Here is a 19,065-nt window from a genome sequence, read left to right as displayed (position 1 = left end):
ATAATGAATGAGATTCATTTCTCAATTAATGGATTCTATTAGACAGGAAGGAGATGCTCAGGCGTCTTCAATGTTTCAGGGATAGTTCACCCAAAAATGAAAATTCTTTCATCATTTACCCACCCTCTTGTCATTGCAAAAATGTATGATTTTCTTTCTTCTGCAGAACACAAAAGAAGATATTTTAAAAAGAACCCATTAACGTTGACCCCCATTGACTTTCATTGTGTGGACACAAAACCTTTCTCAAAATATCTTCTTTTGTGCTTCACAGAAAAGTATATGCAGGTTTTGAATGATATGAGGCTGAATTAATTATGACAAAAACATTTTTGGGTGAACTGTTGCTTTAAGTCTTCGAGCAACCTCTGAGCAATTCAAGTTTTGGTGCTTTACGCCGGGTTCTTTACGATGGAAGAATACATTAGCACAAATGTTTAAACAAAACAATGAAATCACAGCATACTTGTGACCTTGTGGTTTTATTCTCTTTAAGAGTATGCAATTACTTTTAGAGCAATGCTTCATTCTTTAGCATGAGAAAAGAAAAATTGGCTTTCAATGATATTTGTAAGTGTTCAGTCTTTCCAGCTGACCCACTAGAGTTTAGTGAGGACCACCACAAAAGCACATTCCTAAGATGCAGAGAAGATAGATGTTAGTTACATTGGCTTTAAACAAAATCTTTCAATAAAATAATTGTACTAAAGATCCTTATATGGAAGTTAATTCATATGGAAGCCCTTTTCTGTGTTATGCAAAAGAATGCGCATGCGTGAGCAAGAATGTGTGACATTGCTAAATAGCTGGCGGATCATTGTTTAGGACTAAATGTGTCAATGTGTTGGATACTTGTTTTCAACCTGTCAACTTAAACTGTTTGTATATAGAAGAGATCGGGGCTAGTTGTCACGTGAGGACATTTTCGGAAGAGTTAGATCCCAAACATTTGGTGGCACAAACATGTTTTTTCTCTGGCAGTGATGAATATTAAGAATGCTAGTTTTACTGCATATAGCTGTTGTGCTATTTATTTCATTTCATTGTAGTTGAGACCTGCTCATTTAAGTCTGAGTATGTTGTGTCCAAGTCCACATAAGACTCTGAGATAAAACCTAAAGAAATCTTTGAGAGTATGTACAATTTTTGGTGGAAACATTGGCACCAAGCTCATACAGTACATCAAAAATACCAGTATATTATTTGCTAAGGTTTATGTTGCTTCTTGAAGGTTCCTTTAGGTTTTGTCTCAGACTCAGACTTGTTCTTGACTCAAATGACTCGAATGAGTGTGACAGCATGCACCATAATTGATATTTTCTAACAAGGTCAATGTACTGTAAGTTCAGTGACCTGTATCTCTTTTCCTGTTGTGAAAATGTTCAATAGCTTTTTGTCAAACAAGACAAAATATGTGCAGGAAATGACTTTCACCAGTGTAAAGTCACTGGAAAAAAGTGTAACTAGCCCAAGACTATTTGAAAACAGCCTCTCAAAACAAAGTTTGCAACATTTATTAGAAAAATTCACACCCCTCAACCCTGATGCGTGTCATTTCAATGTGATTATTTGAGATATTCATCCACTTCCTGAAAGCACCCATGTCAGGTTGGCTCTTTTACATGTTTATTGCTCCAGTTTCCAGATGTTCCTTTTCAGCTACAAAGTCCTTTTATTTTCCAAATAAATTATTTCTGCAAACCATGTCAGTTCCGATGAAGCAGAAGGGCGAAAGTGACAGACTGCTTTCCACTTTTCTACATTTATCAAAGAATTGAAGAAAATCTGCTTGAATTACACGAAAGAAAATATTAAATCCAGTGCAAATTCAGGAAGCTGACTGATATTTTAGTGCAGTCTAAAAATAAACTTAACTGAGCTCTCTCGGTTTGTAGCGACTGTTATTCTAAACCCTTCTGGCTGAGAGATCAGTGAGATAAAAGGTGAAAATGTCAAAGCGTTTTTTCCCATTCTGTCTGAGTTAATAAAAGCCAGTGTGTATTTGCTCTGACAGCAATGATTCAGATTAATCCTTGATACAATCACGTTTGATTAACGTACGTGCGTGGCGGTCGTGCTAGTTGTCTTAAAATATTTCCACGGCTCTGTGTGGCTTCTCTTATCGAGGATGTATCTTGAGATTTTTAAATAGATGAGCGATGACAGACATTAAATCTGAGCTTATTTCCTCTCTGATCTGGGGCTGATTTGTCTTTGCGGTTCATTTGGAAAAACCCAAAGCCAAATTGACTAAGAGTTAACACCGAGAGCAGGCAGACACGGACAAACACGAGACAGTGACCTTGCTTTGAAAATATTTATAAGCATTTTTTACAGTATACTTCAAATTTGATGCTTGTACATATATCATCTGAGAATTATATTTTTTCCACAATTACAGTGAAACCATTTCATGGCCCAACACCAAATGATGAACTCAACCGAAGAGTTGATGTTAATTTACCATGATATCATTACGGAGTTGTATTCTAGCAGTTAAACAGGCTTTGTGGCAGCTCTTTGATCACGCCAGCTTTGAGTCCAACCGTGCTAATCCGTCATTTTGGATCCTATACCAGGGAGCCTTTGTAACCAAGTTAGCAGAAACGTCTTCTGCACCACAGGCTTGATTTTACAAAAGCATTCAATCGGCTTCAGATGATAGAATGCCATTATGCTTGTTTAGATCCTCAAAGCTGACAGATGCACGTCTAGGCAAATATATTGTTACCAAGACACTTGGCATCCATTGTCTCTGCTGCTAGAATATGGGGTTTAAGGCATTCACACTGAAACTGAGATTTGATCCGTTTCATTTGTTCTCCCTGAAGGTCAACGGAAGACATGCGAACTGTCACTTTCTGTATGAGATGCAGATGGCCGAGAAGGAATGTTTGGGCATGCTGGCAGACGAGCAGCCGCTGAATACAGAAGGTACTGGATTTAAATATATGTTTGTGTGTGTATGTGTAGTCCTGGGAAACCCGGTCACCAGTAGTCTCCACAAAAGTAATACCTGGAATTTTTGTTTTTTGGACCCTATAAGGAAAGCATTTATCAATCATAGGATACAATATTTTTACAGTATAAAAGTCATTATGTTTATGGAAAGTTCCCAATTTGTGTACTGTATGTGTGTGTAACTATATTTTGGGGCAAATCTGTACCCAAAAGTGAGCAAATATTGACAGCAAACCTTTCATTGGGGACATCCTTATTTGTAAAAACACTACTAATATAGTAAATAAAGTTTTTTTAATTGTACAAATGTCTCCACAAAAATAGTAATACCTGGAATTTTTTTACTTTTGGGCACGTTTTTTTTACCCATGAGGAAAACAGCCTGTAAGTCATAGGGTTAAGGGTTCAGTAATAGAATACACAGTTTTTACAGTGTAAACGTCATTATGTTTATGAACACGAAAACCGAATGTGTGTGTGTGTAACTATATTTTGGGGGCAAAAAATGTGGCCAAAAGTGAGCAAAACTTGACAAATCCGAGCAAAACCTCCCCCTTGGGACGTCCTAATTTTTAAAAACACAATAAACTACAGTATATATATATATATAAAAATGCAAACAGTTTTCTTTTAGAGTTATAGGGTTAGAGTTTGGTCACAGTATTTATAACCAGCTTCATAAAATCAACAGCAGTCTATGCAATGTCCTCATTTAGATCGATAGGTATACGTGTGTGTATGTGCACAGTATGGCAGTATTTTCTTCTAAACGTAAATGTGGGATCAGTCAGGTATATAGAATGGTGAAAGTATGAAGCAAATCGAAGCATCGAGCTAATTTTTATGATGTGAAGTTTTATATGTGCAGCATCTTATGTTAACCACAGTCATTGTAATTAAAGACATTTGAATGAGGTTTAGCCACATTGTTTTCTTTTTGTAAGCTAGTGTCGCCATTTTACTCTTTCCATTACATATGGACTGGCAGGTGTAGAATTATTAACTATTGGCTGTTAGTTGTGGGCCCAGTTTTTCCTGTCAAAGCTAAATGTGGTATTTACATTGTATGTGATAACATGCCCCCACATACTGTAAATGTGCTGTAACATGTTAACTGATAAAGAAGAGAAAGATTCAACTGACATAGCCTATGATTTTGCATGCGATATCAAATTGCACCCACTATGAATATATGCAAAACATGTGAATGTTTGTTGTTTTGTGGTTTTGTCCCTTTGTGCTCAATTTGCGTCTAAACTTGAAACCAAGTTTCTTGAAGTATATGTTAAACATCATGGAAAACAGTTTTCATACAAAAAATCTATACGACAATAATTTAGGAGCCTGAAAATGAGCTTATATGGGATTCAGTTTGAAGAATATACTCACAAATTCTAGTTAATATGGATGTGCGTGTAAACAGAATCATAATATGCCTCATATTAAGTAGCAAATGTAATTTTATGTTCTTAAACTTTAAGGAATTGCGTTTGATCCTCATCGAAGATGAAAGAACAGATGATACATCTCTTACCTCATGGAACAGAGATACTCGGTTTTATGACTTTTAAGCTTCAATCCCAGATGTTTTACTGTAAGGAGTTAACATTCTGGGTTGTGTATATCTATCAATGTTCTAAAATTTCCTTCTGCTTTTAAAAATTGCCCAACTCCTAGTCACTGGTTTTCATGGAAACCTAAGTAGCTTTCCCTTGTGGCTTCACACAAGTATTATTCTTGATTTATGACAATTTAATAGCTCTAAACAAAGAAGACGCCAAAATCATGAAAGTCGAATCAATACACAATCATAGACAATCCTTCTTTCCATGATTGTTTTGTGATGTTCTTCACGTTCACATTCTTGACATCCGAAACAGGAATGGTGTGTGGGAAACCATGATGCTTTTTTTGGTTTCCCGCAAAAGCGATGACAGAAATGTGTTTTCCATCAACGGACAAGTCCATGTTTCAATTATAGATAATTATTTTGAAGTAAACAGTACACACAGATTTTGACCATTCGAATGTATAAAATGATTGATTAGTCCCCCATGGAAATGAATGGTTTAGTCAATAGCTCTCATATTGCTAATGTCATGATGTTTCACAGGAGTGCAACAATGAACCGAGCACTGACCAATCGGAGATGGTGTTTACTGGGTGTTAAAACATGTCTGAAGTGTTTTCTCTGGGTTACGATTTCTTCTTCCAGAGCAGGTTGGCGCAGCTGTTGCTTAAAGTGTTAAAAGTGTGAGAGGTGTTCCTGTAGCCCATCTGGTAGGGCATGGTGTTAGCAACGCAAGGTCATGGGTTTGACCCCTATGGAACACACATGTGAGGAAAAAAAGCATGTAACTTGAATGCACTCTAAGTTACTTTGGATAAATGTGTCCGCCATGAACAGTTGGTACTGTTGGTTGTCTGTTCCAGAAAACATAAACACCGTGGTGATGTAAAAACATTGCTTTGTTTGTTGGCTGATTTGGGAGCAGTAGAGTAGAGTGTATGGACATTGCGAGTTGATCCTTTGCTGCTGTGATGTTCTTCTCTTGTAGACTTTCAATAGGATTTCCATTAATAGATCGCAGTAAACAGTGCAGAAATAAATGTGCAGTAAACACGCAAAATGGGCTACATTAGCTGTGGCTCTCCCAAAAAACCCTGTGAAGCTATTGATGGATATTGGTATGATGTCGTCATCAAACCACTCTGACCATTTTTCTATTCATGTCCAGAACTTCACAACACTCGTAACTATTTTAATGGCCAATTCGAAAGATTTTAAACGATGTGAATTCTACGTAAATGTACGAATGTTACAAAAAAGCCAAACCGAAGTCCCTCTCCTACCCCACCCCTAAACCAACACCCAACGTCTGTGGAGCAAAAGCAAATCGTACTAAAGTGTACTAATGAGATGGCATGGATTCATACGAATTAGCTACCTCAGAAAATAGTAACGAATTGGAGTGAGATCGTGTGGACTGATCTCTGTGGGATGGTCTCAAGAGATGCAATGACTGTCATCTTTTTAAAGTGTTTTGGCTGTAGTTATGAAAAATGAATGACATCCCTGGCCTGCAGCATGTTCAGCGTAATATTTCTAGGTTGTAAATCATAGAAAAATGTTCAGGTTAATGTTAAGCTTTTTTTAAGATGCTTTTTTAAGTTCAATTCTAAGGGGATGATGTACTGTGTTTTTTATGCAACATTTGGATTAGAATTAACAACTGCACTATTTATTCCAATTAAAGAAAACATGTTTAGGTGCAAAAGCTTAAAATTTAATAGACATGTACTTGTTATAAAGACTTTCACAATCTTAGGTAAATAAATGTGGATCTAATCTATCACTATGACGTTTCTCAGTTTCTCCCACCTGTCGAACACATGGCAAGTTCTCATATGCACTGATGTCTTTACAGTCAGTTCCTCTAAAGTTAACCATCTCAGCATATTTTGGATTACATGCGTTTTTCTTTTTTGTTTCTTCACAGGATGCAGGGGAATTTGGGATAATATTTCATGCTGGCACAGTGCAGACATTGGAGAGGTGGTGGTCAATACCTGTCCCACCGCCCTCAAGAATCTGTTTACCAGAGATGGTAATATTTGCTTTAATACAGAATGTCATTAAGCATTTTTAACATGCCACACATGTCATTATCCATGCACTTTCTAAACATAAATGTGACCCTGGACCACAAATCCAGTCATAAATAGCACGGGTTTTACTGTAGCAATCGTCAAAAACACATTGTAAAGGTCAAAATTATCGATTTTTCTTTTATGCCCCAAATCCTTAGGATATTAAGTAAAGATCATGTTCCATGAAAATATTTTGTACATTTCCAAGTGTAAATATATCAAAACTTTATTTTTGTGAGTGGATGCAGCAAAATCGCGGAAGAAACACGCCTACAAACATGGCTCGCTGCTGGCCGCTATTTGGGAATTACCCACTCAAGTTTGGTCTCTATGTAAAGCTTAGAATTTTGAGCCAAATATTGTCCTATCCTAAGAAATCATACATAAATGGAAAGCTTATTTTTTCAGCTTTCAGATGATGTATAAATCTCAATTTCGAAAAATTGACCGTTATGACGCAGCTTTTTTTAATTAAGAACCACTTTTTGTTTTTTTATGCATCATCTGTTAACAAAAATTGAAGTCCTGGGTTAAGTGATACACAACTTCACATACAGTACTGTCCTATGTTTGTCCTAGCTTAAAGGGATTGTTCACCCATTCTTTTGTCATTTCAAACCTTAATGGCATTCTGTCTTCTGCAGAACACAAAAGAAGGTATTTTGAAGAACCGAACAGAAGCGGTACACCTTGACTTGCATTGGTTTTGTGTCCATACAATAGAAGTGAATGGTTGCTGCCATTGTTTGGTTTCCAACATTCTTAAAAATTTCTCCTTTTGTGTTCTGCGGAAGAAAGAAAGTCATGCAGGTTTGAAATTGAATGTTTTCATTTTGGGTGAACTGTCCCTTTAAATGCAGTGTTGCTTTGGTTAAAAGTGTCTGTCAAATACACGATAAAGACTATAACACACTGTAATTATTTCTAACTTAAAGGCCAAAAGTACACAATGAATTGTTGATTTTGACTGTCCGCGTGAAAGTGCGCATGAGAGTAAATTAATGAGCGGGGGAGAAAACCAAAGGCTGGACTGAGTTAATCACGTCTTTCCCCTGCTGCTCGGACGTGCTCATTGACCCGTGGCCCCAAGCCGAGGGCACAGGACCAGCACACTCTTTCTTCCCTGTAGAGAAGCTGTCCGTCAGGCGCCAAAGTGGGAGAGCAGACGTGTAACCCTGATTCAACAATCGTTCTATTTTCATCACTTCTGAGCCCTGTCTAACCTGCTGGCACAGCCAGGAAGACATGGTGCCTTTGGAAAGTTACGGAGCCAAATTAACCCACAACCTCTTTACAATTATGATTTCCAATCAAGCTTTCTAACGTACGGCTGATCTCTACAAACTCGGTCAACATCATTTATGCTCCATTAGCTGTTACCTCAGATATTATCTGTTGTTTTTCGAAAAGCAGCTCTTGAAAAAGCAATGCGTTGCGCTTTCTTGACGGATATGTTTTCAAGCGTTTGACGCGGTAATGGATTGAAAGAGGTTGTTTATCCCGTTGAAGAAGGAACCTCAGGGTTGTATGGGCTTTAAAACGTTCAACCTCCCCAATCTTTCTTTAGCTGAGCTTACTGTATGTAGGTTACATTACTACAACACACCTGTCATCTCTAGACCTCTTGAGGATAGATAAAATTACACCCCGTGTACTGTAGCTTTTTCCTGTTTCCGTTGCTAATGTCATGTTAGATGTGATGGTTCTGGACTGATGCTGCACACATGGAACGGAAAGTAGCTGTCCGTCATGTTCGCTCCGGCAGAAAGCTTTCTTCGAAGCAGCAAAACAGTCCCATGTTTTACACGCGAAGCACTTATGCTTCCCGGCAAATGCATGCTTGATTAATGTGCTGACAATTTGATTTCAAGAAAAGAGCACGCGTGATAATGCACAATTGCTGGTCTTTGTGAATGGGCTGAGAAAGGTGGTCTGGGTTTTCAAAGATAGGTTAGTTAACACCTTTATATAGTCGGATCTGTCTGTTTGTACAGACGAACGCTTTTGTTACTCGTGTGTGCCTGTGCGCACACGTGTATCCTATTTTCTGTGTGCGAGCGTGTGTGGGTGTTTATTGGGGGGATTTGTTTCGTGGTGGACGCAGACGAAAATAAATCTCCATGTTGATACATGCCAAGGGAGTTTACATTTTCTCTCTCACGGAGTGCTCTACTGTATATGTGCACAACTGCTTCACCGCACAGTACGGCCGTAACGCGCAAAAGCTTTTCCTCACAGCTGTAAAACATGCATACAATAATGTGAAGTGTTTTCACAATCTGAAGAAATGATGGGAGTGGATGTATTACGTAGGTTTGTGTTTGCTGCTTCTTAAAAATCGTTGGTTTAATAAAACTATATTTAAAGGGATAATTTACCTCAAAATAAAAATTCTGTCATCATTTATTTACCCTGATGCCATCCAAAACCTGTATATGACATTCTTTTCATGCAAAACACAAAAGAAGATATTTTGAGAAACCGCTTTGTGCCCATACAATCGAAGTCAATGGGGATCAATGTTTTTGGTTACCAACATTTAATATCTTTTGTGTTCCACAGAAAAAAGAAAGGGATACACATTTGGAATGACATGAGCGCGAGTCATTTTTGTGTGAACTATCCCATTGAAGCCTGTTCACACCAATCAGGTCAAAAAGTTACCCGTTGGGAGAAAGTTATCAATTTAGAATACTTGGTTCACGTAAGTCCAAGACCTTTAAATGGTTAAAGTGTCAAATATACACATCTAAACTTTCACACCAAATATTTTAGAAGAAATGGGTTATTGTAATAATTTATTCAGCACATGAACAATTAGCATTTGAAACAAAAAATGATGGATTATTGAGGTAAAATGTGACCCATGTGAAATCTTAATATTTTAATTATGAAATGAGCATCAAAGTTTGATTCATTTCACTATGATTTCTGTAACAACGGGAGGAACCAGATCCACACGCAGTGTGACATTTAAAGAAATAACCAAGGTAATCCAGTGACAGAACAAAGCGTAAAAACAAAGACCGACCACAGACAAAGGAAACACTAGGGTTTAAATACACTGGCGTAACTAAGGAAACAAGAAACAAACTAATTAACAAGAAAAAACTACAAAGGACTACAAACATGACACGCAACAGGACATAACATAAAAGTCCAAAATAACAGGGGAACACAGAACAGATTATGACAATTTCCATCTTTGACATCAATATTACTGATATCAAGCTTATATTTTTACATTATGTAGGATTTTTATGTAGAAAATAGTAAATCACAAAAAATTACTTTGGCTGTGTTTTCACAGGCATATACAGTATATTGTAGACATGTCTTGTTTTAAAATCATGTCATACATTTACTCTATAGATGTATCCCCTGTAATTTTCTTTTGTTAGTGGTGGCGTGCCAGCTCCTTTTCTTCAGGTGTGATGATGGCCACTGATGCAGTACAATGTGTAGGAGGTTGTGGTTTTGTTACTGGGAGTGTTAGAAAGCCTACACAGAGACATTAATGCATGAAACACAAATACACTTGATTTATTTTTGCTCACCTTCTCTGGCTTTCAGCCTTGAATGAATGCATCAGTGATGTGATGATTATTATCAGTGGTGCCATATAAATGTACGCAATGAGCGAGTGCAGCCCGTGTTGTTGAAAACAAAGGTAATTGCACCTAAAGAGAAACTGGGAGATTTCATTTTTTGTAGGTAAACAATTTTAGAGCCCCCCAAAATCTTTGACTGAACCAAAACATGTTCCACTATAAAATGGAGTTGTAAAATGTGACTCGTATTGATAAGTGTTTTGTTATTTGACTTTGCGCCTGTCGGAGCGAACCCGCTTAATAGAATCAATTGCTCTTGCATCAGAATTTCCAACCCTTGAGAAATTGTTGTTTAAATAGTTTTCTTTAACTGATTTATGATTCTGACTTTCTACAATCTTAAATCTGTGTGCCATATTTGAGCGCTGCTGGCCTGAAATGCTTTGCAGATGGACATCTCCTTATTTTGGCAAAACTACAGGACAGCTGGGAATTCTACACACAGTTTACATCTCTGTCAGTTACTGTTACTCCTTATGAAAACATGCATTGGATAACCTTGTTTTGTGGATTTCTTTGCATATACACACAACACATAGCCTAGTTTATAAAAATGTGTGAGTCCTGAATGTTTTGTTTTCAGTTCAGCCATAAAATTATGTAAACTTAATATGAAAAAAAAAAAATTTTGGTAACACTTTACAGGATTTATTTGTTAACATTACAGTAGTTAATGCATTAGCTGAACCAACAACAAGCAATACCTCTACAGCATTTATTAATCTTAGTTCATAATAATTTCAGTATTTACTCATATATTTTTAAACAGAAAGCTGTAAATGTTAACATTAGTTAATGCATCATGAACTGACATGAACAACTGTATTGACAACTAACATCTAGCAGAATGCCTTCGTTCTCAAAATCACATTGTTTAAAGGAAAAGTTCACCCACGGATAAAGATTCTGTCTTCATTTACGCACCCTCAAGTTGTTCCAAATCTGTATAAATTTCTTTGTTCTGATGAACCCAGAGAAAGATATTGGGAAGAATGCTTGTAACCAAACAGTTGTTGGCCACTATTGACCACCATAATAATAAAAAAAATGCTTTATAAATTAATTTGTTCTGTTGGACACAAAAAGAAGATATTTTGAAGAATGTATAGAAAAACAAACAGTCCTGGGGCAGTTTTGACTACCAAATATCTTTCTCTGTGTTCATCAGAACAAATACATTTATACAGATTTGGAACAACTTGAGGGTGCGTAAATGAAGACGGTGTTTTTATTCTTGGGTGAACCGTTCCTTTAACATATTATAAAACAGAACTGACAGCCGTATTCAACCCGGCATCACTTTGAATGTATTCTGCTGTCTTCTTTGTTTGGGCAATTAGGTGTTACTTAACCAAACACTTCCTAGTGTTCATTGACAGTCTAAACTGCTGTCAATCAATCTGACATATTGGTTATTAATAAAGCGCTGTGTGTTTGTTTTAGGCATCATTAGCAGAAACTGCACTACGAATGGCTGGTCCGATGTGCATCCTAGCATCCAGGCCGTTTGCTTTGAGTCCAAACTAAACTCAACCAAGGTAAGTGAGCTTCCGCCAGAGCACACACTCAGATCCTCCCCAGACCTCCAGAACGTCACTATAAGCTTTGATATGCAACATGCCTCATTAAACAGATTAATCGTAAGACTATAAACAGCATTAGGATCTTCGCATTATCTGTCCTGAAGGAAGTACGCGTGAATGGAAAGTAACGTTACGTCTGATGCTGTCATTCGGTGCGCTTCACTGAAAAAAATGTGTCTGGAGCCTAAGGGCACTTTAGGACTCCAAACCTTTCAGTGCCCACTTTCTAGCCTGTATCTCTGCCAGCTGGGCCTACCTTTGGGGCAGAGACCGAATTTGCGTGCACGCGGTTGGAAAAGTGTGTGCGTCTGTGTGTGCGAGTGCCAACACGCGTGTGTGTGTGTTCACGCGTGGGTCTGACAAACAGTCACAGACCGAATGCAATGGAAGTTTGAAAGAAACAAAGCAGCTGGCTGTATTTTGATGGGCTCTCAACCAAATTGCTCTCAGGATTATATTTCTTCTCAGAGTCCCGAATTTGGAGACAAATGATTTTAGATGCGTTTGAAGTTGAAAAGAGTGCCAGAGAGCCAAAAAGAGAGATGATAAAAGAATCAAACCGCAGAGAGGCGCTTTGTTCCTTTATGGCAGAAAATATGAAAGAACTCTAAATGTCCGGTAGGTTTTTGTATCTCATTAGAACGGTGGATTCTCTCGGTTTATATTGTTTTCTCATGAAATGGGCAGTTGCCTGTGAAATGCACGGTTCCATATTGCTGTCGGGATGGTGTCGAGCAGGGGATCAGTCAGAGAGGAGTAATCGTGAATTACTGAACTGAAATGGTGGGAATTTTAGCAGGAAGTGAACCATGCCGATACTACAGTGCGAAGTCCCCGGAGAACTGGATCATTTTGAGTGCATTAGGTTATTCAGCCAAAAAAATATGTGTGACAGTTTCTTTTGTTTGAAAGTAAATTGACATGCGTCACGATCAATAAGGAGTTTCCAGATCAACAGAAGGGTGGGCTTGTTTTTTAAAGACTGTTGGACATTCATATGAAGTTAAACTGTAACCGAGCTTAGTGTAATGTGGCCCATTTTACGTTTATTCATAAGCTCTTGCCACCTGGCAGTGTTATTATGTTTCACATTCATCACTTTCTTTTATTATAATGTATAAACTACATTTTCTCCTTTCGCACTGTCTAATTTTTATTCGTTAGTCAAACATATCTTTTCAGAAGTCGTGAGGATAAAAAACGTTTTAGCTTGTTTCAATGGCTGATTTTCCTTTTTGATTTAAGTAAGCCATCATGGCATAATTGATGGAATAGTGTAACTCTGTGCTAAGGTTATAAACTTTGGGAATTAACAGAATGATAGGAATGCTGGGACTTTTATGCTTTCCTGTGTGTTTATTGGATATAATGAAGAAACTGCCATTTTGATGAAGAGTAAATGTCTCCAATATAATAACATAAATCCTCCCGACTATACCTAACTCTCGTAGGAAAAATATGGCGTTTAGCTTGGAAACCTAATATGGATTTAAATGCAGATATTAAATATTTCACAGTACAATCCATTTGAGAAAGTGTCCCAGATTTACATAATTTAAAGCAAATATTCAAGCAAAGCATTATGTGGAATTTTTTGTACAGTTTAATAAATTATGATGCTTAGTCTTAGTTATACAACAAAATGACTTTAACCTTTTTTAGAGTGAATACGGGATTCAGGATTTTAAGGCCTAGCCATCAGATTGTGTTCGAGTGCTTTTTCTATAAAAATGTCCACACATGGGTTGTTTTTTATTTTATTTTAGTCCGTCTCAAGATCTTAAGACCATTTGGTTTTGAATGCTTGCGGACACACATCACACACCAGAAGCGAGGGCAAATGCCTTTCATGGTTGGATAAACGGACCTTTGAAGCGCTCGGAGTTGTCAGTGCTACTTGAGGTGATGGCAAGCATCAGAGTAGACACTCAAACCCATTGGCTTCTTCTGATTGGCTAGAGTGTATGATGAGAGGAGATGCACAATGCACATTTTACTGTAATTAATTACAAAATCTAAAATATTATTCAGATGCAATATATGCACCTTTTGCCTCCTCTGTTTGAAACATAAAATTGCAGATTAACTTTAAACTGACATTTTCCTTAAATTATAAAACGTTTTATCAATTTATTAACAGATTTTTAATAGTTTTTATGATTATTAAAAACAGAAACAGATTGCTGCTTTAATATGATTAGACAACGTTTTTTAAGGGTTGGAGAATAAAAGCTGCACACTGTATTCACTATAATTATTCACAGTGATTTACTTTACTGCTTTTGCTAATGATTTTAATTTGTAAATGACCTCTATTTATAATGGCCCACCCTATTCCTATGTAATAGCTGCTGTCATCCCACTAAATAGGCATTGCTGTATTAATCATTAGAAGTCTCTGTAAATATGTTTCTGACATACAGTACATACAATACATTACCATTTAAAAATGACTTTTTCGCTTAGTTTCCACACACGCAGTGTGGTCTGAGAAGGGAGCATTATATTGTAAATGTTAAATCATGAATGATTCTGCATCACTTTTGTAAGTTTTCCATCAAAATTGTTGTAAAAGCACATTTGACCTTCGCCTACGTTTAGCATGCGCTTCTCCGTAGGACATCTGGCAGTTTGGAGTGGTGCCCAGTTTACTCTCTTCTGCTGGTTCTGCTTCGAGCAATGAGTGGACAGTGTGCTGTTCTTCATTCTGATCCGTGTCAGAGGGAGATGATACATTAATGCAGTTTCCTGAAGGGTAGAGGGGCACAATCCCATCCTTACAGAGTTCTCTATTATTATCTCCGTATTAGCAGAGATGTCTAAAAGTAACACGAGGAACACAGGTGGCCCTTGAGTCAAACCGGTCCGAAATCTGATTTCTATACCACACACTGATTTGCTTTTAAGAGCCCTGGCCACATTGATGCATTAAAACTAAATTTGGACATTGATTTACCAACCTTGGATTATTGATAGGGTTTCAAAGGACACCTGAGATTTGCATGGTCAGAAATACTAGACAGACTAGTTAATATTTCACATAAAATTCGGTATATTATAGTGATCCACAGAGAAGACCGTTTATCCATTTTCCAAACCCGCTTGTCCTCGGCAGGGTCGCGGGAAGACTGGAATCAATCCCAGCATCTTGGGACAGAAGTAAACCATGGATAGATGGTCAGTCCATCTAAGGGCACAGAGGAGATCAAATCTATCTCCAAATAAAATTCTTATTGTTGTCTCCGTTTTTTAAGCCAGGAGAGGAACACGTTTTTGAACATTAAACTGACACACATCACTTTTAAAGCGTGAAGTGTTCTCTAAATATTGCTCACCTTTTCCGGGGTGTTGCACCACATGTGAAGGTCCAAATGTCACATTAGTGTCACCGTGTGAAGTTCTCCAGAACTTTTCCACGGGCATCCCATGATCCTCTAAAAACATACCACGTCCAACAAGAAGTACCTGTCTGAGGAAGGAAACGTTCACTTATTCCATCCGAATCCACTGTAGTGACTGTTTTCCATCTCTTTATTTTAATGGCTACAGCTCAGTTACTACACAGTCACAAATTGTTTGATGGTTGACAGATTACAGGCTTAAGTTAAAATATACAGATCTCAGCAGTGTGTAGCACTTTAACAAGACAACTAAAAGATTTGTGATTTACAATATTTTAATCTATTCATTTTGTTAGGAATTTATAGGGGGTTATGTACACGAATACAAGCACTGCATTATAATTTTTTTGTCATTTAATGTCATACAAAAACTACTGTATTATGTCATAAAATTCTCAAACTGAACCAAGAATCAAACACACACGCACACCAGATAAAAACAATCTGTTCTCAAGGACGGATAAACCGACAGAGTTGTAAAACACCAACTTCACCCTGACATTACAGGCTTTCCTCGGCTTTATGTTTAAAATACTGCTGAAGGAATGTTCCTGCGGTGATGTTCTGGAGTGGATGCTGTGGTCTCTCTGGGTTCGGGGTGCCAGGTTATAGCATCAGGCTGAAAGAATGCTGTTTATGGGGGATGAGTCTGTCTGAGCTTCATCATACTCTTCTCGGCGTTTCCACGGTTATTAGTCACCACGTGATGCTCAAATCGTGAGAGAATTTGCGTTTATCTAGCGTACGTTCTTGTTTAGTCATCGCATTAAAAATACACTGTAGCTGTGCTGATGTAAATGGGTCTGATCTTTTCATATTTGGACTCTTATCTGCTATAACAAGTGGTACTGACTACAGTGACTGTACTGTTGCAAAACTGTGATTCTTTGATATATGGTACTAAATGGTAACCATATTCATGTGGCTAAAACAAATACTATGGTATGGTGTGATGTGATGTCCAGATTTTTCATGTCTACAGCCCTCTCTTGTGAAACAAAAATATAGCAATATGATAGAATATATAATGCTATAGATTAAATAATACATTTCCATTTATTGGAACCAACTGTTTATATTTTATTTTATTAAAAAATTAGGAGGCCATTTTAAAATTATTTTCAGTACGCTGAATTTACAATTTTTAGGTATGTGTTTAGGTAAAATGATCATTTTTGTTTCATTCTGTGAACTACTAACAATATTTCTCGCAAATTGCAAGTAAAAATGTTGTTTCATTGGCATTTATTTGCAGAAAATAGAAACTGGAGAAACAGGTAAAAAACATGCTCTGTATTTTTTCAGACCTCAAATACTGCAAAGAAAACAAGTTCATATTCACTTTTAAGCAATACAACAGTAATATTTGTACATATATTTAGGAAAAATTCCAAAATTATTTTTATGTGATAACCTAAGTTTTTATCACAGTTTTCAGATGCCATGCTGTCATACTTTCACACGTTGGATATACATCGCGGCTGTATATAAAAAGTGACAATTCCTTTTGTATTGTTCAATATATTGTAATATAGTAAAATATTAACATTGTATCATATTATATATTTTCAAATATATTCAATGATTTAAGATATATTTTCTTTGCGTGAAAGCATGGGTCATGGTATAAATGTATATTTAGATCTACTGTATAAGAAATAATTATATCTTCATTTACTCACCCTTATGTCAAACCTGTATTACTTTCTTTCTTCTGGAGAACACAAAAGAACATATTTGGAAGAATGTTGGTTACCAAACAACATTGGCACCTATTGGCTTTGACATTGTATTGTCACAAAACCTCTAGGACTTTTCTCAAAATATCTTCTTTTGTGTTCCACAGAGGAAAGTGTCATATACGGGTTTAATGACATGCGTTAATAAATTATGACATCATTTATATTTTTAAAGGAATTTTAACGATTCTTTTAAACTAAATGAAGTGTTGGAATCAAACGGTTTTGTATATTATTTCTCACACAATGTTCCTCTTTCCATCAAGCTTGTTTTCTACATGGTGGTGAAGACACTGTACACGCTGGGACACAGTCTCTCTCTCATCGCGCTCATCACAGGCAGCACAATCTTCTGTCTCTTCAGGTTTGGCTCAGACCCTTAAATAGACCCACTTCACATTTGTGTCTGCTTTATATTGTGCTATCGTCAGTGACGAGTCTGTGTGAAATTAATTGTAATCATTAAAGAGTCGAGTTTGGCAGGTGTCTGAAAGCCTATAATTTAAACTTTTTGACATTGAGGATAAACATTATACTTGGCTTCTTGCTTTCAGATAGTGTTTATCTTGCTGGGAGAAAATTATTAATGTAAGAAGTTGTGATAAATGGAACCTTGCTCAACACATCCTCGCAAACTAACCACAAACGAGTAGAAAGCATGAATGATTATTTACAGCGATGTCTCCTCATCTTCTGTTCCAACAGAAAGCTTCATTGCACGAGGAACTACATCCATCTGAACTTGTTCTTCTCATTTATTCTGAGGGCTGTTGCTGTGCTGGTCAAAGATGCCATTTTGTTTTCCCATGAGAGCGTAGATTGTACGAAACAGCCATCACTGGTAAGTGATCGCTGATCCAGGAAGAATCTCAAGAACTGGTGAAGTTTTTAAAGATATTTTCAGTCACTGCCTTCCACATATATAAATATCCAGGACTATGAATCTTATGAGATCCAGAATTCATTTAAAAGTGAAAGATGTAATTCATGTGCTGTCTGTTACTGGCACCAAATGATTTAAACTGACAATTGTTGGCAAATATTGCTTCCTAAATATAGTTTTTAAATATCTCTCACTGGTTTCCAGATAGTTCATCACTAGTCTTCCATTGTTTATAAAACAGATTTCCAGCCCAAACTCATGTGGTTAAGCCAAACTTGAATTGTCAGACGGATGTCAGACCATTTACACTTTTCAAGAAGTCAGCATTTGAAAGGCTTATGTACAGTTGTCTGTGAACATTAAACTGGAATAGAAAAAATATTCTAACATCAGAAAAATTACACGCTTTACCTTTAAGCTAAGCTTCACCTTTAAGAGTCTTAGCTCAAACATACTGTCAACCCATATTTTATGCTTCATCAGTTTAAAAAAAGGATTCTTTTTGTCGCAGTGGATTTTAGGATCCACTGCGACAAAAAGAATCCTTTTTCATAAACATAATAGTTGCCACACCAGTATTACAGTTAGTGATGTAACTGGTAAAGGAATAGTTCACATCAAAAGGACATTTCTTTCAACGTTTTCCCACCCTCAGGTTGTTCCAAACATGTATGACTTCCTTTTTTCTGCTCAACACAAGCAAAGATATTTAAAAGATCAAACAGTTCTGGGAGGAAAACATTATATGCTAGTCAAGAATCAAACATTCTTCAAAATAGCTGCTTTTGTGTCCACACACAAAATGAGGGTGATAAAAATGGTGACAGAAGTTTCATTTTTGGGTGATCTTTCCCTTTAAAAGGAACCTTGGATATAGAGAGATGTCTGGCTTGATATATTAACAATGGCATTGACTTTATAAATGTGAAATTAAAAAACAGTGTAACTGTCACAGTATTCCTAAACTTTCGGAGGCCGCCATTTTTTTTTGCGTCAAAATCCGTGACGTCAAATTCTTGCAACCTAAACCCGTTCTCTTTCGCTACAGCGAAGCACACACGTTTTCCATATATAAAAGTAAAATAGGAGATGTCAAACATAAGATCAGATATATAAATACATATATATATATATATATATATATATATATACTGTATATATATATACACAGGGACAGTAGGTGTATGTCCTTTTGACACAAGTCAGCCAGCCTGCCTGCCATAAAAGAAGAATGCG

General features: G+C 36.9%; 1 protein-coding gene across 2 annotated transcripts in view; it reads left to right on the top strand.

The window, feature by feature from the left end:
- Positions 1-19,065, top strand: part of vipr2 (vasoactive intestinal peptide receptor 2) — a 28,513-nt gene that overhangs the window by 2,959 nt on the left and 6,489 nt on the right. Inside the window, exons 2-6 of one of the 2 annotated variants that reach the window (XM_057322613.1) lie at positions 2,832-2,934; positions 6,462-6,569; positions 11,667-11,761; positions 17,213-17,310; positions 17,652-17,787. In XM_057322613.1, the coding sequence (XP_057178596.1) occupies positions 2,832-2,934; positions 6,462-6,569; positions 11,667-11,761; positions 17,213-17,310; positions 17,652-17,787 (540 nt within the window). The remainder of the gene's footprint in view (positions 1-2,831; positions 2,935-6,461; positions 6,570-11,666; positions 11,762-17,212; positions 17,311-17,651; positions 17,788-19,065) is intronic. The other variant, XM_057322614.1, reaches the window with a different exon arrangement.

This window comes from Triplophysa rosa, linkage group LG23, assembly GCF_024868665.1.
Source record: "Triplophysa rosa linkage group LG23, Trosa_1v2, whole genome shotgun sequence".
Lineage (NCBI taxonomy): Eukaryota > Metazoa > Chordata > Actinopteri > Cypriniformes > Nemacheilidae > Triplophysa > Triplophysa rosa.
Note: the sequence above shows the minus strand (reverse complement) of the source record. Positions and strands in the feature narration are given on the sequence as shown.